General features: G+C 54.7%; 1 protein-coding gene across 1 annotated transcript; it reads right to left on the bottom strand.

Annotated features, from left to right (window-relative positions):
* Positions 1-1,109: 1,109 nt before the first annotated feature.
* On the bottom strand, positions 1,110-20,284 carry LOC132081161 (1-phosphatidylinositol 4,5-bisphosphate phosphodiesterase gamma-1-like). Its single transcript, XM_059484700.1, has 32 exons — positions 19,885-20,284; positions 14,136-14,285; positions 13,933-14,026; positions 13,772-13,819; positions 12,705-12,789; positions 12,493-12,573; positions 12,366-12,400; positions 11,735-11,807; positions 11,539-11,640; positions 11,339-11,457; positions 11,177-11,262; positions 10,869-10,989; positions 10,610-10,778; positions 10,311-10,430; positions 10,025-10,132; positions 9,744-9,931; positions 9,360-9,560; positions 9,122-9,241; positions 8,673-8,856; positions 8,324-8,401; positions 7,072-7,175; positions 6,771-6,867; positions 5,730-5,796; positions 5,312-5,475; positions 5,099-5,195; positions 4,769-4,993; positions 4,054-4,202; positions 3,738-3,852; positions 3,459-3,620; positions 2,453-2,541; positions 2,168-2,352; positions 1,110-2,088 (listed from the first exon to the last, which is right to left on the bottom strand). Exons 1-32 carry the CDS (start codon positions 20,102-20,104, stop codon positions 2,037-2,039), a joined length of 3,888 nt encoding a protein of 1,295 aa, XP_059340683.1. The 5' UTR covers positions 20,105-20,284; the 3' UTR covers positions 1,110-2,036.
* Between the last annotated feature and the right edge of the window lie 1,630 nt (positions 20,285-21,914).

Below are 21,914 nucleotides of genomic sequence, written 5' to 3'. Positions count from 1 at the left end.
AATTGTGAATACACAAGTCCCTGTGTATTTGGGGCGTGTGTCCCCACAGACCCAAATCCCAATGGTTTCACATGTGTTTCCATGGGTCCAAATCCCTATGGATCTGTGTCCTAATGGCCCCAAATTCTACTGAGTTCACATGTGTTTCCATGGTCCCAAAGCCCTTTGGATCCTGGAATGTGTGTCTCCATGGACCCAAATCCCTATGGACTCGTGTGTGTCCTAATGGACCCAAATTCTAATAGTTCTTTCCATGGACCCAAATCCCTGTGGATTCGCATGTGTTTCCATGGACCCAAAGCCCTATGGATCCCTGAATCTGTGTCCATATGGACCCAAGCCCCTGTGTATCCAGGGTATGTGTCTCCATGGATCCAAATCCCTTGGGATTCGTGTGTGTTTCCATGGTCCCAAAGTCCTATGGATCCTGTTGTGTCTGTCCCTGTGGACCCAAATCCCTATGGACTCGTGTATCATTATGGACCCAAATTCTAATAGGTCTTTCCATGGGCCCAAATCCCTGTGGATTTGTGTTCCCACAGTCCCAAAGCCCTGTGGATCCCTGAATCTGCATCCCCACGGACCCAAGTCCCTGTGTATCTGGGGTGTGTGTCCCCATGGACCCAAATCCCAATGGATTCATGTGTCTTTCCATGGACCCAAAGCCCTATGGATTTGTGTGTGTCCCCATGGACCCATGTCCCTATGGATCCATGTGTGTGTTCCCATGGACCCAAATCCCTATGGATCATGAATTTGTGTCCCCATAGACCCAAATCCCTATGGACCCATTTGTGTCCCCATGGCATGGCCCTGTGATCCTGCACAGCTGTGTGTCCCCAGAGCCCTCTGTCCCCATGGCCTCATGCCCCCATGGCTGTGTCCCCACATCCTTGTACTCATTATCCCTGTGTCTCTCTGCCTTGTGTCCTTCCTGGGTGGCCCTGCCTGCCACAACACACCCCCAGGTGTCCGCACTGCTGCTGGGACAAGGGTGACACACTGGATCTGGGACTACCAAGCCACCTCCCCCACCCTGGGGACCTCGAGGTGGCAGCAGAGCAGGGAGGGGATACCAAGTCACAGCAGCAGGGTATAAATATTGGCTAAATAGATTTATTTTCATACAAAGAATACACAGGTCCCCCCTGCCAGGACACCCCGACCCCAGAGGACACCCCAAGATGTCCCCAGCCACTGTCAGGCTGGCCACCACCTCAATTGGCTTTACTGGCAGGATCTGTCCCCATTCCCAGAGTTTGGTGACAACTCTGGGTCACCTTGGGGACATCCCTGTCCCCTCTGGGGCCACCTTGCTGCCTGTATTTACCAGGTGCCTACTCAGGGCACCCTGTCACAGGCCACTCTGCCTTGTGGGACAGCCCCACACTTGGTCCCCTGCTCCCTTGGTCCCATGCTGGGACACCTCTGGACATTTTGGGGTCCCCCTTGTGCCCTAATACTGTGGCTGGTACAGACACTCCCTCCCCCCATGCCATATGTACACGCTGGATAAAAGAAGAAAATACAGGTATTTATAGCAGGGGAGCAAAATACCCCCCTAACCCCCCCAAGAAGTGTCCCCTGTGTCCCCATCCTGGTGCCTCACCACCAACCAGTCCTGACACCTGTGCCCAGGATGGAGGTGGCCGGTCCTGCCCCATCCTGGGCCAGCTGGGCCCCTGTGCCTCAGTTTCCCCATCGGTCATGGGGCTGCCATGGGATGGTGGGACATTGAGAACATTGGGTGAGGAAGAGCCACTGTGGCCACCTTGTGGGGACAAGGACGTGGCCATGAGCCCCAGGGAATATGGGATGAAGCTGGAGGCACCTGGGATTGAAGCCAGAGTGTCCCACCTCCCGCCTCACCCCCGTCACAGGCACAGCTATCCAAGGCCCCCCTTCATCCCCGAATTTGTCACGCTTCTGTCACCCAGCCCTGGGCGTGGTGGGAGGTCCGGATGTGGCCACCCACCTCCCTTTGTGGAAGGAGAGGAGGTGGCTGGGGGAGCTCCTCAGCTCTGAGTCCCTCCAGCTCAGCTGCGTTTGGTGACCATCTGCCGGTCCCTCTTCTTCTTCTCCATCAACCTGGAGGGGAGCAGGGTGGTGGCCTTAGGGACCCTCCCCAAGAAAGGCATCTCAAAGCCACAAGGAGGGGACAACTCACTTGCGGTTGCGGACTTCAGTGAGCTCCATGAGCCGCTCCTGGGCCGCCCGGAGCTCGTCCAGGCGCTGCTGGTAGCGGGAATCGCAGCCGTTGGTGCGCTCATAGCTGGAGACCTGGCTGGAGAGCTCGCTGGCACGGTCCCGCAGCTGCTGGATGGACGAGTAGAGGTTCTCCTCATCTTCCTCCTGCTCCAAAACAAGCGTGTGAGGCTGGTGTGGTGGGCAGGACATCCCAAAGAGTTGGTTCTCCCTGTTTCAGGTTTCCCAAGCTGCCTGGGCCACCTGCCTTGGCGTTGATGATTTCGATGTGGATGAGGAGGGAGGCGAGCTCCAGGTCCTCGGTGTAGCTGTTCTTCAACGGCACTGACCGATAGCCTGGACACAACATCACAACACGAGCTCAGCAACACAGCAGGGTCCAAGCCCCTCGCCATGGCCAGGACCCCAGGGAGATAAAGATGATGATTGCAGGGGTTTGCACTAGAAGAACTTTAGAGGTCCCTTTCAACCCAAACCCTTCTATGACTCCATGACTTAATGACGGAGGTCATGATGATAATGATGACAATGCAGGAGAGTTGGACTCGATGACTTTTAGAGGTCCCTTCCAACCCAAACCCTTCTATGATTCCATGACCCAGTGATGGAAATCACGATGACGACAGTTGCAGAAGGGCTGCACTATAAAATCATTAAAGGTCCCTTCCAACCCAAACCCTTCTATGATTCCATGATCTATGACGGAGATGATGCAGATGATGATTGAAGGGGATTTGGACTGGATGATCTTTAAAAGCCCCTTCCAACACAATCCCTTCTATGATTCCATGACTCAGTGATGGAGATCACGATGATGACAATTGCAAGAGCGTTGCTCTAGAAGATCTTTAATGGTCCCTTCCAACCCAAACCCTTCTATGATTCCATGATCTATGACAGAGATGATGAAGATGATGGTTGAAGGGGATTTGGACTGGATGACCTTTAAAAGCCCTTCCAACCCAAATCCTTCTATGATTCCATGACTCAGTGATGGAGATCACGATGATGACAATTGCAAGAGGACTGTACTAGATCTTTAAAGGTGCCTTCCAAACCAAACTCTTTTATGACTCCATGACCTAATCATGGAGATCATGATGATAGTGATAGAGATAATAATGACAATTGCAGGGGGGTTGGACGAGATGACCTTTAAAGACCTCTTCCAACCCAAACCCTTCTGTGATTCCATGACTATGATGGAGATGATGACAATGATGATGATGATGATGATAATGGAAAGACCATACCTGTTTTGAGGCCCTTGACAGGGAAAGTGGCTTGTGCCAAGAAGTTGGGGTCACTGAACATGTCCTCCTCATACACCACGAAGCGGAGGAAGGCAAACTCGGGGTTGTTGATATCAAAGACAAACTGCTTGAAGAGCCAGACAGGGTTGAAGCCGTTGTCAGCTGTGGGAGAGAGCACAAAACCCAGCCCCATTACCCCCATGTCCTCTCAAGAGGATGACAGAGGGCAGAGTCAGTGTTGTCCCTAAGGGTGGGGACATCACCTGTGTGGTCTCTCACCTACAACATCTGTCTTGTTCTTGCTGTTGTCATACTCAGAGCCGCAAACCTCCACCTCCACGAAGGGGCACACGATGCTCCTCCCGTTCTTGGGCAGGTGCCGGGCACCGAGGATCTGTGGGAGAAAGGGGAGGAAGAAGAGGATGATGTCTGGCCACCCTGGATGAAGAAGAACTCCCAAGAGTAACAAGCTCCATGGAGCAAATACGTAGCTGGAACAAGTAAAAACCACCCCTGGTTGACCCAAAAATAAGGAAGGAGTTCCCATCTTGATGGCGACCACCTCAAGGTGGTCTTGCTGTCCTTGCACACTTGCCTGCAACTGGACTGTGATGGGCTCCACAATCTTCAGGCTATTCTTGTCGAAGGGGTCAAAGGTCTCGTCCCTCATGATGTCCGGCTGCAGGACGTAGCCGCTGCGGCCACCGAGCATGAAGAGCGCCTGGTTCAGCTGCATCGGTTTGTCTGTGGCCGTGGGGACAGAGCAGATATGAATGTGGGGCTCAGGGACCTCCCCAAGGTCCTTGGTTAGAAGGTCCTAACCTGCAAACCCAACTAAGAGCCCCCAGCTGTGGTTGGAGGAGGGATGAAGATGAGTTTTGCATGAATCACCCAAGGATTGCATGGAGATATCCCCATCAGGATGAGGAAAAAGACTTGAGAGCATCCAAACCCCCCTTGTCCCCACCACGATAAGGACAAAGGTTGGAGACATTTTTTAAACCACCCCCTGCATCCCCATCAGGATGAGACACAGGATGGAGAGCATCCAAACCACCTCCTGTGTCTCCATCAGGATGAGGACAAAGCTTGGAGAGATCATCCAAACCACCTCCTATGTTCCCATCAGGATGAGGAAAAGGCTGAAGAGCATCCAAACCACTCATGCCCCCATGAGGATGGAGACAAAGGTTGGAGAGATCACCCAAACCACCTCCAACATGACGACCCAGGGCAGAATCATTGGGAATGGGAATTTTGAGACAACCTTCGGGGATGAGCCCAACAACAACCCCAGGAGCAGGATTTACCGGGAGTCTGGAAGTTGAGGGCCACAAGCTGGCTCCCACAGATCCACATGGGCAGTGGGTCATAGTTGGAGGAGTCCAGGCGCTGTCCCTTGGGGTAGATGCGGCTCAGCTGGCGGCGGTTGTACTGCAGGAACTTCTTGCCCTTGCTGCGGTTGGCGTATTTCTCCGCCTTGGTCTCGGGGAAGGAGGACATGTCCCGGTAACACGCCTTGTCTGTGCCAATCTCTGCAAGCACCAAGTGGCCATCAGGGAAGGAATGAGGCCTGGATAGCTCTTCCCACCTGCCTCTTTCCACGCTTCATGCCTTTATCCCACCTCTCCAGGACTTACTGTCCTCATCGAATGGCACCGGCCGGCAATACACAACCAGCTCGGAGAGCTCCAGGGCAATCTTCTTCCTCCGCTCCATGATCTTCCCCTCTTGCATCTGCACCAGGAAAAACAGGAGCTGCAAGTCTTCCCCCAGACTCTTCCTTTGGAGATATTAGGAACAATCTCCCAAGAGAAAGGGACCATCCAGCCCCGTCCTCTGCATCCCCTCACCCTGGCGTCGGCGTTCTGCGTGGCCTCCCGGATCTTGGCCACCCACTCGCTGAGTTCCTCCTGCGTGTCTGCGGCCACGTCCAGCGACTGGGCTGCGTGGGACATCTGCTGGGAATGGATGGTGAAGACAAATGGTTTGGAGCTCCTCCCGTCTTTGGAGATAACTATAAGGACATCAGAGGGGGGCTTTACTCGAAGACATTCCCAACGGATGGCTCTGTGGAGCAAATGAAACCTCAGCGGTCCCGCTCCCGGGCCCCCACCAGCCCCTCCTGGCACCCCACCATTTTTTTCAATGTGTGGCTTCAGCTTTCCATGCTGAAACACGTCCTTGGAATCAAGGGAAAATGTCCCCTGAATCATCTGGACATCCCAATTCCTCCAAATTCCCCCCAAATCCATAAGTAGGGACACTCACCGACGTGGCAGGATGGGACATCGATGAAGCCCTTCAGAAAGTTCCCCAGGGGGCTGTTTTCTGATGACTACAAGAGAGGAAGGAAGAGGTAAAATGGGGGAGGCCTGTGGGTTACAGGCAGCCACCACCCAGCCCTCTGAGCTGGACAAATCTGAGGAAAAGAAGGGAAAAAACATCCAGGAGCATCACCCCAAGAGCTTGGTTGGAGTAGGACCAGGAGCATCCCCCAGATTCTGGATAAAGGTCTGGGTTGGAACAGGACCAAGAGCATCCCCCAACTCTATGGGACCTGGAGCAACCCCCAGATTCAGGATAAAGGTCTGGGCTGGTACAGGACCAAGAGCATTCCCCAACTCTATGGGACCAGGAGCATCCCCCAGATTCTGGATAAGGGTCTGGGCTGGCGAAAGGCTGGGAGCATCCTCCAGTTTCCAGGAAAGGATCCAAGCTGGAGTGTGGCCAAGATTATCACCCAGCCTCCAGAGAGAGATCAGGGCTGGAACAGGACTGGGAGCATCCTCCAGCTTATAATAAACTGTCTACGTGGGAGTGGGGCCAAGAACATCCCTCAGCCTCCAGATAAGAATCTGGGCTGGAGCAGGAGCATGAGCATCCTCCAGCCTCAGGGTAAGGGTCTGGGCTGGAGAGGACCAGGAGCATTCCTCAGCCACTGGATAAAGATCTGGGCTTGTACAAGATTTGGAGTATCCTGCAGCTTCCAGAAAATGGTCCAAGCTGGAGTGGGGCTGTGAGCATCCCACAGCCTCTGAATAAAGATATGGGCTGTAAAAGGACCAGGAGCATTTCCCAAGTCCCAGAAATAGGTCCAAGTTGAAGTAGGGCCAGGAACATTCCCCAGACTCTGGATAAGGGTCTAGGCTGGAGCAGAACCATGAGCATCCCCCAGCCTGTGGATAAGGATCCAAGCTGGATCAGTATTGTCAGCATCTCCCAGACTCATGATAAGGGTCTGGATTTGGTCAAGGCTCTTGGGACCCTCCCGTGTCCTCACTCCCAGGATCCCAGAGAGGTGTCACTCACAGCCTCATCCTGCTCCTGCGCCTGGGTGCCGACGATCTCCTCCACGTAGTTGGCCGGGAACCAGAGCTGCTTCTTGCCCCCGTAGTCCCCTCGCCACCTGCAAGGGGTGAGAGGATCAAGGAGAGCGGACAGATTTTGGGGAGGGGGGGACAGGGGTGTCCCTGCTGCATGCAGTGCCAGGGGGTGGTCGGAGAAAGGGTGGGGGGACAAAGAAGGAGGCTGAGTTAAAACCCACTGTGGGAATACCCGGGGTGTCCCCTCTGTCTCCCGCCCACGGTGACACCCAAGTGACAGCTCTCACCAGCCACCGTCCTGCTTGTCCACGTTGTGGATGATGGCCTGCTTGCAGAATGACAGCTCGTCCTCCCGTTGTGCTTTGTAGTCATACAGAGCCTTCACCGTACACTGGGGACACCGGGAGGAGGGACACGTGTGTCACCACCCAGCGCCTGGTGACACACCCAGCCCAGCCCCTTGAGCCTCCATAGCGGAGTGTGGGGGATCCTGACCCCAAATCATGGCATCACAGAATGTTATGGGGTTGGAATGGACCTTAAAGGTCATCACATTCCAACCCATTCCACCATGGGCAGACTTTCCACTAGATGCTCCAAACTCTGCCCAGGGGCACTTCCAGGGATGGGGCATCCACAATTTCTCTATTCCAGTGTCTCACAACCCTCACAGTGAAACATTTCTTCCTAACATCTAAACTGAATTTCCTCCATTTTGTATCCATTACTCCTTGACCTATCTGCAGTTCCTGACAAAAAGTCCCTCTCCAGCTTCCACTGGGATGGGTTAGAGGGGACAGGAGGGCTGGAGATGCCTGTGGTCCTGCAAGATCACCACATTCAGAGCAGATCAGGGTCCTTTTTTGGGATCCCCAATGGTTTCTCCTGGTGCACTGGAGGGTTAATCCTCTGATATTACCACAATCTCTGGAAAAACCCCCTCTGGGTAAAGTTTTCCTCTGTGTGATCTTACCTTGCTGCAAAGGGACCATTAAGGCAGCAGCAGTGCTGGACCATGGGATTGTAGGATCACAGGAAAGGAGCCTTAGGGCTCCAGTCTAGCCTCTTCCAGGGTTAACTCCAAAATATGTCCAGTCACAAAAACCCCCAAGGGGGGAGACTGAGTCAACTCCAAGAACAACCAAGTCCCAAAAACCTCTGAGGATGGAGACTGTACCACTTGGGAGCTGACCCTAGACCTGCTTTTTAAGGGTTTCCCAGTGCAAAGGGATTTCCTTGCTGTTGGGGCAAACTTCTGCCAGGTCCCTGCTCCAGGCTGGAGTCATTCCAGCCCTGTCCCCCACCACAATGTGACAATGCTGTCACTGGAGCTCAGACTGTCCACAAGTGATGGTGATTTGGCTGGGTCCACTCCAGCATCACCTGAGGGTCAAAGAAACGGAGCACAACTCAACCATTTCTCTGGTCAGCCATGCTGGGAGGTGTGGATCTGAGGAAGAACCACCCAGAAACCCCACCACTTGAATTGCCATATCCCACCATCGACCACCTCCCCAGGACACCAGCTTGGTCCCTTACCCTGGCCATTGGCATCTTGTTGGCCTCTACGTAGAAATGAGGGGTCCGCACCTCATACAGGGCTCCATAGTCCAGTTCCTGCGAGGAGAAATACCTGAGGGGGTCACCTGGCTGTGGGCAGGGGCTATGAGGGGATGAGAGGAGGCTGAGTGGCATCTAATATCCCCTTGCAACTTGCTGGAAAAGGGAATTATGGTGGCGTTTTAATGCTGGGTTATGACAGTGGAATGAGCTTGGCCAGTTCTGGTTGGGCTCCAACCAAAGTTCTGGAAGATGGTGGAGCCGAGGATGGGGCTTGGTTTCCTATGGCACAGAACCCCCACCATCCATAATTGCTCGGAGAACTCACAGTGGTCCCCATCTTCTCCAGGGTCTCCTCGTTGATGGGGTAGCGCAGCTTCATCTTGCGGTACAGCGGGTGCTTCTCGTAGTAGCTGATGAGGTCCACGAGGCTCTCGAACTCGGCCGAGCTGCCCAGCATGAAGAGCCGCCCTTCCTGCTGGATGCGGCAGTGCTTGATCTTCCCCTCCGCCCTGGGGCCAGGAGAGATGGGAATGGGATGGGTGAGGGGTGGCCAAATCCTGGCTCCATGATGGGGATGGGTGGGAGGTGATGCTTGGGCATGCCACCAAGGTGAACACCCTGAGGATGTCATAGAGAGGGTCTCCCCTTCATGACACATGTCCCACTGTGTCACCCACAGCAAACCCTGCCACCTAGCTCGAGGTCCCAACAGATAGGTTATCATAAATCCTCAGCTTGGCCAAGCCCAAGTGGCCTCGTGGTGTCCCCACTCACCGGAAGGAGATGGCGTAGGAGTTGGGCTCACTGCGCTTCCGCACCAGGAATGCTCCATCCCGCGGGACCCGCATCAGCATGTGCTCAGCCTGGAGACGCGTCAAGCTGGCGTGGTACCACCTGCCCAGGGAGAACATGGACACTGGGGACTGCCATTGGCCTCACCACACCCTGCTGGGGCAGGAGGAGGCTGGTGGACCCATGGTATCGAGGGGATGGGGATTGGAAGGATCCTCACTCTTTGCTCTCGTGGGCGTTGGGTTGGGGGACAGGGTCGGTGAGGCGCATCTCGAACTCGTTGCAGCGCAGCGGCACCTCCCGGTAGTGGCAGATGAGGCTGTAGAGGCTGTCGAAGACCAGGTTGTCCGTCAGGTAGAACTTGGTGGCCCCAGCCTCCTGCCTCGAGTGGATCCGGCAGTGCTGCACCCGGCTGGACCTCCTGCCATGGGGGTGGGAGAAAGCCAAGTCAATCTGGGTCCACATCTCCACCATCCCACACTTTGGGGTCTGCACAAAAAGGTGACATTTCCCCTAAAAAAGCCATTCCAGACACCAAACCAGACACTGACTGGAAGGTCACCCAGGGAAGGGTAGGATCCTGCCTCCCTGCTGGAGCTCCTACCAGAAGGAGAGGGTGTAGTCGCCTACGAAGGTCTCGCTCTCGCGCACCAGGAAGGTGCCGTCCTTGCCGCCCGTCTCGGTGCAGTACTCGTGCAGCAGCTTCTCCGCAATCTGTCGCCCGTCACGGCCACCCCCGAGCTTGCCGTGGAACCACTTCTCCGTGAAGTGCAGCTCGTTGTTGTTGAACTCCTGCAAGTTCATCCCAAAGTGGGTGTTGTCACCCCATCACCCTCCCCACGGAGCTGTCGCCTTGCCCTGTGGGCGCGTCCTCCCCTCACGCACCTCCTTCTGCTCCACCTCCTCTTCATCCTCGTTGAACTGGTAACGGGATGTCTCCTCTGAGTAGTAAATCTTGTTGCTTGTCAGGACAAAATAATGAGGGCTCCAGGTCTGGGAGGAAGGAAGAGCATTGGTGGGGTGAGGAAGAGGATGACATGGACAGATGGAGCTTTGGGATGGGGTTTTTAATCCCTTTCTTCCCCCTCACAGCATCACAGTGGTCTAGGAGAGCCCATCCCAAACCCCACTGTCTGACAGGTCCCACTTAGCCCCTCAGGGCCTCACTTACATGGTCAATGGGGTCTTCAAGGTAGAGAATTCCATTCTTGATGGAGTTGCTGATGTCGTTCTCTGAGTAACTGGCGGTGGAGACCTCCTCATACAGGTTCCCTTCGACCAGTTTCTTGTGCTGAGAGACACCCAGGGAGGGGAGCTCAGTGGTGGCCATGAGACTGACCTCCCAAGCCTCAGGAACAACCTCCCACAGGTGCCTTCCCACCATCCCTTGTTCCTCTTGACCATCTCTTGGTGTAGAACCCGACACAATCTGTGCCCCTCCTGCAAAGAGAGGTTTTGCCTGCTCCACACCTTGATTAGGATTTTCTTCTTGAGCTGGGTGGGCGAGGGCAACTCATCGGCGTTGATGTCCACTGGCTTGGTGAGGAGCATGTCCCCAAAAACCTTCTTGAAGTGGCAGGCCATGTTCCTCTGCTGGACAATGCTGCAGTGGTCTTCAATGGAGAGGATGATGGGGAACCTGGAGCAAGCAGGTGGGAATGGTGGCCTCAGATGAAGGTGAGGGAGATTTTCCCAGAATTCAGAGATCATTGGGGGAGCTGGGGCTTACTCAGAGGTGACGAAGGCGTGCTCCTTGATGGTGTGCAGCACATCCAGGAATTTGATCTTGGAGGTGAGCGTGTGGCCGTGGTAGATGATGGGGAGATCATCTGGGCCATCCCAGCAATCCACTGAGAAGGAAAACCCCTCACTTAATTCATGTTTGCCACCAACTACGTGCTGGGAACCACTTTTTTGAGCACCCAAATGACAGGGAAAGATCCTCTGCCCTGGTGGCATGGGATGGGGGCAGGGAATGGTCTGTTTGATGGGACATGAGGGGTTCCAGCATCTCTGTGAAGGGCTGGAGGGACTCACACTCGATACAGCGGCAGCCCATCCGCAGGCACCGGGCATACGCCTCCAGGGAGGACTCACTGGAGAACTGGTCTCCTGTCAGGTACCTGCAGAGGAGATAAAAGGATGATGGGATGCTCATGGATGTCCCTGAAGAACGCGCATGTAGGGAAAATTCCTTACGTGTTGTGGGATGAGGAGATCCAGTACTGGGACAAGGGGTGGTTCATCTCCTCAGGCACCACACGCTCATACTTAGCATCCATCACCATGTTTTCCTTGGAGAAGAGGTATGTGAGGAACTGGTGGGGGGAGAAACAGAGAGGTCAGAGCCTGATGGTGCTGGGGAGATCCCTGTGGGGACACTGTGTGGGGCCACCCACCTCATCCAGCTGGAAGGAGGGCTCCGACACGTCGTTGGAGCTCTCCTTGAGGTAGGAGCACATGTAGTCCCGCACCACGCCCACGTCACTGGCCCAGGATTCCTGGGATACAAACATGGCTGTTGTTAGGGGGGGAACTGGGCTGGAGCATCCCATGTGGGCTCCTCAGGCTGCAGAGTTCTCAGGGAAGCCCCACCTTCTGGTCATGCAGGAGGAACTTCTGGAAGTCGTAGAGGGACACTTGGCACAGCTCAGGGCGGTCCACATTCCTGGGACAAGGAGCAGACACCAGTGAGGAGCAGGAGAAGGAATTGGGGTAGATCCCACGGCAGAGTTGAGGCCATCAGTGCCCATCTGCATCTCAGCCTCCCCATGACCCCCATTCCCACCAGTCCCCCATTCCAGACAATGCTGGAATGTGCAGCATTGTCCAAGGATACTGGGAGAAGGGCAGGGTGAAATGTCCCTACATTCCTGGCAGCTGCCCCATCTCCCATCCCTTCCCACCTCTTCTCCCATTTCTGCTTCTATCCTTGCTTCCATCCCAGCTCCCATCATTGCTCCCATCCCTTCTGCATGCATATTCCCATCCCTTCTGCACCCATATTCCCATCCCTTCTCCCATCCCAGCTCCCATCACTGCTCCCATCCCTTCTGCACCCATATTTCCATCCCTTCTCCCACCCCTGCTCCCATCCCCTCTCCTATCCCTTCTCCCATTCCCATTCCCATTCCCATTCTCTGCTCTGCCCCACAGCGTGGCTGTATTTCCCATTTTACAGATCCAACTCTTGGATTATTGACTGGGATGGGAGCTGGGAACTCACCGCAAGGGGAAGGAGAGCTCCAGCTGCTCAATGACCTGGAAGGCAGACAAGGTGTCCAGGCTTAGCTGGAGGGGGACACATCCCACCAGGATTGGGGATATCTGGGAGGCCAAAACATGGATCTTACCGACTTCTGGGCATCAAACATCAGGTTTTTGTAGAACTGGATGAAGTGGGAGAAAGTCATCTCATTCCTGGCTTCCACTTCCTGTGGGAGACAGGGCTGGATGAGAGTGGGGCCACTCCATTGGAACCAGGGACCACCAAGGTGGCCCCAGCCCATGTGGGGCAGGTTGAAGAGCATTTCCCTCATAGCTGGGATGTCCAGAGGGTCCTTACCACGAGTTTATCCCGCAGGAATCTCATGTTGGGAACACGATAGTTGACCTGGGGCAGCATGGCCTTCAGGTCCTTCACTGTGATGCTGCCAGAGGGAAAATCAGAGTCAGGGTACTTCCATATCCCTGGATGAGTCTCAGCTCCCAACACCAAATGTCCCACCCCAAATCTTGGTGCCTGGCATAGGGATCCTACCCTCCTGGCCTGTGGATCCCTGCAGTGGCACAGGACCCAGGGAAACTGTGGATGTCTCATTCTGGAAGGTGTCCAAGGCCAGGTTGGATGGGGCTTGGAGCAACCTGGTCTAGTGGAAGGTGGAACGAGATGATTTTTAATGTCCTTTCCAACTCAAACCATTCCACGATTCCATGTTACTGAGATTAATTACGGGATGGCCGGCATGAGTGTGAGCAGAGGGATGAGGAAGTGCATCCAAGAACCAACTGGGCACTCTTAAGAAATCATCCTACTTGGAGGTGATGCCCATTCCCATTCCCATAAAAATTTAAGTCCAAATTCCCTTGGTTTGGGAACAACGGATAGAACAAGAGGACACAGTCTCAAGTTGCGTCAAGCTAGATGTAAGTTAGAAGTAAGAAGGAAATACTTCACAGAAAGAGTGGTCAGAAACTGGAATCATTTACCCAGTGAGGTGGTAGAGGCATCATCCCTTGAAGAATTTAAAAAAAGACTGGATGTGGCACTTGCTGCCATGATCTAGCTGAACAGTTAGAACATCGGCTGGACTAGATGATCTTATAGGTCTCTTCCAGTCTTGAAAATTCTGTGATTCTGTGATTCTGTGATAATTATGGGCTGCATTAATGGCCTGGCCCCTCTGGCACTGGTGAAAATGCGGCACTGGGGATGGATCCCAATGGTCCTCACAGTCACAAGGATGTGATGTGTACCCAATCTCTGATTTTTGGTGCCTTCAAGCATCCCAAAAACCCTGGTGCTCCCTTGTCCCACAAACCTCACCCCCAGCCTGGCTCAACCTCCAGATTTGGGATGCAACAGGGGGAACATGGTTCTGTCCAGCTGAACCCACTGTGCTGGTGGCTCACCTGCCTTCCCTGGCCCGGTCCATCCCATCAAACTGCTTCCGTAGCCACCTGGGAAGGAAAGAATGGACAGACAGTGCTCAATCCCAAAGAGGCCCAAGCCCAGGGCACGTTTTCTTCCGAAAACAGGGACCAGGAAATGGGATCTTCTGGTCCTTCCTCACCTCTCGATCTGCAGTGGGGTTTGGGCTCTCTGGGTGTCAGCCACCAGCCAGTTGAGCCCCGTTATCCATAGGTTGATGTCCTCCTCGCAGAAAGCTGTTGGAGGAAGAGGAAGGCGATGAGGTTGGGATGGGGATGATGGGATGTTGGGAAAGGGGTGGGACCCCAAGGATGGACACAGGAAATGGGGAAGGATCCAACTCACCGGCCACACTGAGGGTCCGCAGCCTGAAGTCCATCCCATAGAGGATGATGAAGCACATGGTGTAGTCCAGCTTGCGAGCATCCTCGGGGTAGCGCTCGAAGTCCCGGGAATTCTTCCCCAGGCGGATCTCCTTGATCTCCCGAATGTCGACTGCGGGGAGAGAGGAACACAAAACTGTCCCCTGCCACCACAGCCTCATGTGAGCGGTTCAGGGAAGTGGGAATTCCAGGGGGACATGAGTCTTCTGGAGAACCTCATTGTCAGGATGGGATACCCTCAGGAGTGTGTGATGGAATTATGGAATTGTGGGTGCTGTGGCCATGTGGCTTTGAGGGTGACATGTCCCCAGTGTCCTCCAGTGATGTGGTTATGGCATGTCCATTCAGGGAACCATGATCCCTGTGGCACTTCCCATTGGAGTGGGATGGCATCAGGGTGTCATGGCCTTATGTCCTCCAGGGATCCGTGTCCCAGGATGTCCCCAGGATGGGGTGTCCCAGGATGTCCCCAGTATGGGGTGTCCCTGCAGTGCTGCTGCAGCTGAGTGTCCCACCATGGACGCCATGGCCACGTGTCCTCCAGGGAATCGTGTCCCCGGGATGGGGTGTCTCCATGGCACTGCCCGTTGGAGTGGGATGGCATCAGGGTGTCATGGCCTTGCATCCTCCAGGGATCTGTGTCCCAGGATGTCCCCAAGATGGGGTCCCTGTAGCTGTGTGAGAGGACCAGGATGACATAGCCACGCGTCCTCCAGGGATCTGTGTCCCAGGATGTCTCCAGGATGAGGTCCCTGCAATGTTCCTGCAGCTGAGTGACAACACCACGGATGCCACGGAAAAGTCTCATCCAGGGATCTGTGTCCCAAGGACAGGGTGTCCCTGCAGCCCTGCCTCCATGTGCCTGGTGGCCTCATCCCTGTGTGTCCTCCAGGAACTTGTGTCCCCAGGACGTGGCATCCCGAGAGCACTGCCCACTCTTTTCCCAGCTTTGTGGCTGCCACATGTCCTCCAGGCTCATCCCACCCCATCCCAACCAGCAAATCTCCAGCCACCTTGTCCTCCCCAAGCCAGATCCTGCGCTGGGATAGGCTGAGCTCGTGTTTTCCTTGGAGAACTCTTCCCAAAAGTGGCAATTTGGAGCCCCGGCAGCTGGGACCGCAGGGCGTTGCTTTCCTGCTGCTCTGCTCCCTCATTATCCCGCTAAATAAAGCTCCAACAGCGGCGGCAGGGCCGGGTTTCCGGACCACGCTCTTCCTCACTGCTACTCCACCAAGGGATATTTCCAATTTTCCCAGTGGACACATCCCACTGGGAGCAAGAATAATAACATAATATTAGGAACAACACACAAAATTGTTCTTGATCCCACAACCGTCACCCCCCGGGCAGATTTGTCCTCTGGGAACGAGCCACTGACACCGGAAAGGGCTTTGTGTGACCCAGGGCGGCCGGACCACCTCGCCAGGGGTATTGTCCTGCCGAGGAAATGGGTCATTTCCCGGAGAATTTCCAGCCTGGCTGCGTTTCCGATGTGGTGGTGGGGAAGGCTGCAGACGTGCCTTGGTGGAAACCCTCGGCCGAATCCGAAGCGGGGGGATCCAAAGGGGAGAGAAAAGCTGAATGCAGGGATGAATAAGGGATGGGGGGAGGAATTGGGCTGATTAAGCAAGAAAAGAGGGGAAGAATAGTTTTTCTTGGCGGAAAAGCTCCGGAAAACAGTGGAGGCTTTATCCAGCCTTCTTTTGCTGGATGAGCGCAAGCCAAATTTCACGGATCAGGGTGGGATTTTAGCACAAGTGACACAGAAGAGCTCTGCACCCCAGCACGAGCTGTGTTTTGGGACAGGATCTCAAGGAAAGAAACTCAGTTGTCACTGCATGGCTCCCGTGGCTTGAAGCAAAGTCTCTTCCATAAGAACAGGCAGATTTTGGGGATAAAAATGGGTTTATAGGTTAAAAAGCAGCCACTCGAGCCCAAACCTGCCCATCCAAGGGGTACCAGGGAGTGGTGAGAAGCCAGTGGCTACCATGGCTTTGCTAACAAGTGGCAATGCTGCTACTCTTTGGATTTAACTCCTCCAGGATCTGGCCTTGCACCTGAACTCTGGGAGCTGTTCCTAATTCCAGGAATGGTTTGTGTTGGAAGGAACCTTAAAGATCATCTCATTTCAACCCCTGCCATGAGTAGGGATACCTTCCACTAGACCAGGCTGCTCCAAGCCCTGGCCTTGGACACTTCCAGGGATCCAGAAGCAGCCACAGCTTCCCTGAGCAATCTGTGCCAGGGTCTCACCACCCTCACAGGGAAGAATTCCTTCCCAATATCCCATCTATCCCTGTCCTCTGGCAGTGGGAAGCCATTCCTTGTGTCCTGTCACTCCATCCCTTGTCCCAAATCCCTCTTCAGCTTTATTGGAGCCCCTTTAGGCACTGGAATGGGCTGTGAGGTCTCCCTGGATCCGTCTTTTCTCCAGGCTGGACATTCCCAGCTTTCCAGAGCAGAGGGGCTCCATCCCTTGCAGTATCTCCATGGCTCCCTCTGGACTCACTCCAGCATCTCCATCCTGCTCTTGGACCCCAGAGCTGGAGGCAGCTCTGCAGGTCTCAGGGGCAGAGGGCAGAATTCCCATTTTCCTGCTGCCTATGCTGTGGGATGAACATGGGGAATTTCTGGGCTGCCAGCAGCAGTTTTTCACCCACTAACACCTCAAAATCCTTCTCCCCCAGGGCAAACAGCCCATTCCCATTGAAAACCAGGGGAAAAGGGAGCGGCGAGGGGCTGCACAATGCACCCGAGCAGCAGCTTCCTGGAAACCACATCTGCAGCGGATTTGCCTCGATCCTGTCAGAACTCTGTCTCCAAACTCCTCCCCGCATTGTCTCCATTGTCCTGGGCGATTAAAACACTCTGGAAGTCGGTTCCAGCTGCGAAAATCCCTTTTCTTTTCTAATGCAAAGCGAGCGGCATGGTGCAAAAAAAAAAAAAGATTTGGAATGGTGGGGAGATGATGGAGAAGCAGGTCCTGCCCGGTGCGATTTTAGGGATGCTGAGAGGCTGGGAGATTTTTTCGGGCATTAAGAGGGGAGCAAAGGGGTTGGAGGGAAAGGTTGTGCTGGGAATTCCTGCTGGCCTGGGCACTGGGGTCATCCCTTCGTGCAGGATGTGGCAGCTCAGACCCTCCTGGACAGGGGGAAATTGGAAAACCGTGTCCTGCCGGGGATCCTGTGGTGTGGTTTAAAACCTGAAATAAAATATTTCCTCCTTGTCTAACAGTGATAAATCCCAACTGGATTTTCTCCTCCCAAAAAAGTCCTAATTCCAATTGTTTGCCATTAACGAGGCTGGAGGTGTCATCAAACCACCTCTCCAAAACCCTCTTGGATTTTTCACGCTGCCTTCACCCCCCTTTCCTTTCATTTCTTGTAAAAATCCTTTTTTTGGGGCTGTTTTCCACCAGATTCCTCGCACTGGGAAGTGGGGTCTGCTGAGGGCGACGAGCTGGAAGCCCTCCAGGAGGAGATTAATTTTGGAGGCCATGCTCCAGGCATTCCCAGGCATGGACACAATCCCAGGCGTGGACACACGGACACGCGTCCAGAGGCTGCTTAACAAAGCGTGTAATTATCCTGGGGGTCCAGGGGAGAGGCAGGATCCGTGTCCTGGCCCTGACAGCCCCTAACAGAGACATCAGCACTTCCCACTAATCCCTCTGGCTTGAAGGGGGGATTTAAAATGGTCTGGGCAGGCGTGAGGTCTGGGAGATCCCGATTCTTCCATAAAATCACATAGAGTGGGAAGACAGGGATGGAGCAGGGGGTGAGGATGCTCCAGCTCAGCACCAGGATGGGGATTTCTCCCACTCCAGACTAGGAAAAGTGAATGGTGGGATGGGATGGCCGGATTGCACATTTCCAGAAGGATTTGAATCCTTTTTTCATCCTTCTGGATGACCTTGGAGGATGCCTGCTCATTCCTATGGGGGAGATTGGGCTGTTGTTTGGGAAAAGACAGATCCTAAGGCTCCAGAGGGGAAACTGAGGCACAGCATCTGAGCAACCTGAGATCCTGACCTGGCAGTGCACAGAGCTTCCGGAAAAAACAAGGAGCTAGAAATGCATTATTTCCATGACAAGTTCCTCTCCATGAGGACCTAAAATACCTCTCCAAAACTGGGTGCCCTTCCCCCCATCACCTTCTGCTCCCACAGATCTGCTCCTGTATCCAGAAAGTCCAGACAAGCATGGATCCTGCTCATGCCTGTGCTCAGCTCTGAGTGCCACCCTCCTTTTCCTGGCTCAAATCTGGAATTCCACCTTGGGATCAGCACCTCCAAGCAGGAGCTGAAGCTTCCTGAGGATTTTGCTGGATCTTGCAGAGAATCAGGAGTAGGTGGTGATTTTTTTGGGGGGGGGTCATTGGTGATTTTGGAGGAGCCTCTCCAGGAAAAAGGTACCTCCCAAACCTCTGGGGTGGGTTTTGCCATCACCCAGGTGAGGTGATATTCCAAAACTGATTTCCTTCCCTGCACAGGGATGAGGTGATGGTGTAGCTCCATGGCACCCTAATCTTCCTTCAACTGGATTTTTTTGCTCAATTAAAGCTTTGAGGTAATGAGTACCAAGACATGGATCCCCAACAGTTCCCACTGTTGGGAGAACATCCCAACAACCTCCTAACCATCACGTGGAAGGGTGATTTTTATGGATTCTCCAGTAGGGTTTTGGGGTTAACAAAGCACCATGAGCAGGAACAGGGATGGCCATTCTTTTCTCTCCTTGCCAGGGAAGATATAAATCCCCGGGGATGAAACAGAAGCAGCTTGATCCCACAGAAGAACTTCCAAGGTGGGATGGAGGAGGTGAGGGGTGCTCAGCCCAGCAGCTCCTGCTTTTATGGGAATCACCCCATGGCCAGACACCCTGAGAAGGTAGGACATTCCATAGGGGTGGATATCCCACTGTGGTAGGACATTCCATAGGGGGGAACATCCCACCATGGTAGGACATCCCCCTGTGGCCAGGAATTCCACAATCAGTCACCCCACCATGGCAGAACACACCATCACATCCAGGCACCCCAAAAACTGTCACACCATCACTGTAGGACATTCCACCAAGACCAAGCACCCTATAACCAGTTACCCCACCACGGAAGGACATCCCAACACAGCCAGGAATCCCACAACCAGTTGCCCCACCACGGAAGGACATCCTACCACAGCCAGGAACCCCACAGCCTGTTACCCCACAATGGAAGGACACCCCAACACAGTCAGGTACCCCACAACCTGTTACCCCACCATGGAAGGACATCCCACCACAGCCAGGAATCCCATAACCAGTTACCCCACCACTGTAGGACACCCCAACACAGTCAGGCACCCCACAAACAGTGACCCCATCACGGCTGGGAAACCCAGCACGCCAGAACCATCTCCTCCAGGGCTGTAGGACACCCCAACAGACCCAGGCACCCCACAACCAATTACCCCACCACTGTATGACATCTCAACACATCCAAGCACCCCACAACCACTCACCCCACTGTGGCAGAACACCCCCAGCCAGTCACCCCAATACTGCTCAGCATCCCACCAGCACATCCCCAGCCCCCCAACACCGCTGCCACTGATACTCGCCTGTCCCCCCAATCTTCCCAGTTCCTCCCAATTCTCTCTGTCCTCCCAATCCTCCCTTGTCCTCCCAATCCTCCCTTGTCCTCCCAATCCTCCTTGTCCCCCCGATACTCACTGTCCCCCTCCACCTTCTCGGGCGTCCGGCTCCAGATGATCTGGCGCGTCTCCAGCTTCACCTGGAAGGTCCTTCTCTCCGGCCTCTGCGACTTCTTCTGGTAGAACAAGGTGAGGACGGTGCCCATCTCCAGGCAGCGCAGGATCCTGCCCATGTCCCCCGGCTCCATCCTGGTGTCCTCCAAGAAGCCATTGACGCTGTTGTGCCTGGCCATGGACATCTTCACTGCTCGGCCATCGCCCGGCGGAGCCGCACAGCCGGAATTGTCTCATGCAGGAGAGGACGGAACCAAAGGGCCGAAAGCTTCCCCTGGGGATTTTTCTGGGATCGCCCCGGGCGTGGGTTTTCCTCTACGGACGAGCGGAGCACGGGCAGGACGCGCAGCCTCCGGGATTGGCGAAAGCGGGGAGGAAAAGGCCGGGCTGGAGGTACCGTGACCTTCGTGTCACCAAGGCTGGATCCGGCCCTGGCGCTGGCATCCAGCGGCGCTGGGAAAAGACAACGCCGGCCTTGCTTGCGGATGAGTTTTTTTGGATGTGGGGAGGAGGAAAAAAATCCAGCCCCACAAAAAAAAAAAAAAAAAAAAAAAAAAAAAAAGCAAAAAAAAAAAAAGGCAAGTCACCCCAAAAGTGATGGTGGTGAGGTGGCAAAAATCAAAAATCCTCCTCCTTCCTCCCTCTCTCCCCGGCCTCCGGGCCGAGCGGGGCCGGGGTTTGGGAATGGGGTGTCGGGAGGTGTTGGGGAAGGTTTGGGGAGCAGCGGGATGGCGGTGGGAAGGGATGTGGGATGCGGGGTTGGGGTGGTCGGAGGTGGGTGGGGAGGTGGGATGGGGGGGAAGGGGAGGGGGTTTCCACAGCCCGCCCGCCCGCCGCCCCTTTTTTTTTTTCCCTCTGCTGCTCCTTAATTTCGGGCTGATGAAATGGACGCCCGGAGGAAACTGCAATCACACATGGCCGGAAAGAGATCAGAAAGGAATTTAAAAAAAAAAAAAAAGATCTTGGAGAAAGGAAAATGCGAGCCGGGGGAGGAGGAGGAGGGGGGGTGTTTGTGTGGAAAAGATGGCTGAGGGTGACATCTAGAGGAATTCCAGATGGGAATCGCATTTGGAGGTGGGGGGATATCCCAGCATAGGGGGCACCCTGGGATGGGGCTGCATGGGTGGAAAAGTGGGTTTTTTTTTGGGGGAAAAAAGGGGCTAAAGGAAAGCAGCTGCCGTGGGTTTAGTTCCTGGCTGTCCCTGAGCTGAGCTGGGAATGAAGCTCCAGGAGGGATCGGGATTGGAATCACTTCAGTCATGAGTTTTGTCCAGCCTCAGCTCGATGGGAAGTGCAGGGTGGGGATGGAACATATGGAGAGAGGGGGGGGTGGAAGGCAGCAGGGCACAGGGATTGGTGTCACAGCCCCTGTTTTGTCCCTTTGATGGATTCTGAGTGGGAAAAGAGCAGCTGGTGCTCTGGGAATTGTGCAGGGATTTGGGGGAGGCAGTGGGTGAGGGGGGAGCAGGGTCACTCAGGGTGGACAGGGGATTCTTTCCTGGCTCCATCCTTTGGGAATTTGGACCAGCAGGGGATTCTGTGGTGCTGGCTCTCTTGGGGAATATTTGGGATCCTAGTGATGGATGCTACAGGAGTGCCAGTGATGGACACTCAAGAACTTGGGGATCACAGTGATGGAGGTTCAGGAATCTAGAGATCCATGTCCCAGGCTTATCCCACAGTGTGGGCAGGAGGAAAAGAGAGAATTCTGCCCCTCTGCCCTGCTCAGGTGAGATCCCACCTGCAGAGCTTCCTCCAGCCCTGGGGTCCAAGAGCAGAAGGATGTGGAGCTGCTGGAGCAGATCCAGAGGAGGCCTTGGGGATACTCTGAGGGATGGAGCCCCTCTGCTCTGGAGCCAGGCTGGGAGAGCTGGGAATGTCCAGCCTGGAGAAGAAAAGGCTCCAGGGAGACCTCAGAGCCCCTTCCAGTGCCTGAAGGGGCTCCAGGAGAGCAGGAGAGGGACTTGGGACAAGAGGTGGAGTGACAGGACACAT

Source organism: Ammospiza nelsoni, chromosome 1 (assembly GCF_027579445.1).
Source record: "Ammospiza nelsoni isolate bAmmNel1 chromosome 1, bAmmNel1.pri, whole genome shotgun sequence".
Taxonomy (NCBI): domain Eukaryota; kingdom Metazoa; phylum Chordata; class Aves; order Passeriformes; family Passerellidae; genus Ammospiza; species Ammospiza nelsoni.
This window is presented reverse-complemented; position numbering and strand designations above follow the sequence as displayed.

Coding starts and splice junctions, on each gene's coding strand:
- LOC132081161 (XM_059484700.1), bottom strand. CDS start 20,104: ATGTCCATGGCCAGGCACAACAGCGTCAATGGCTTCTTGGAGGACACC. Junction 10,133..10,310: donor TTGAAGACCCCATTGACCAT/GTAAGTGAGGCC, acceptor CCTTCCTCCCAG/ACCTGGAGCCCTCATTATTT. Junction 3,853..4,053: donor CCATCACAGTCCAGTTGCAG/GCAAGTGTGCAA, acceptor TTTCTCCCACAG/ATCCTCGGTGCCCGGCACCT.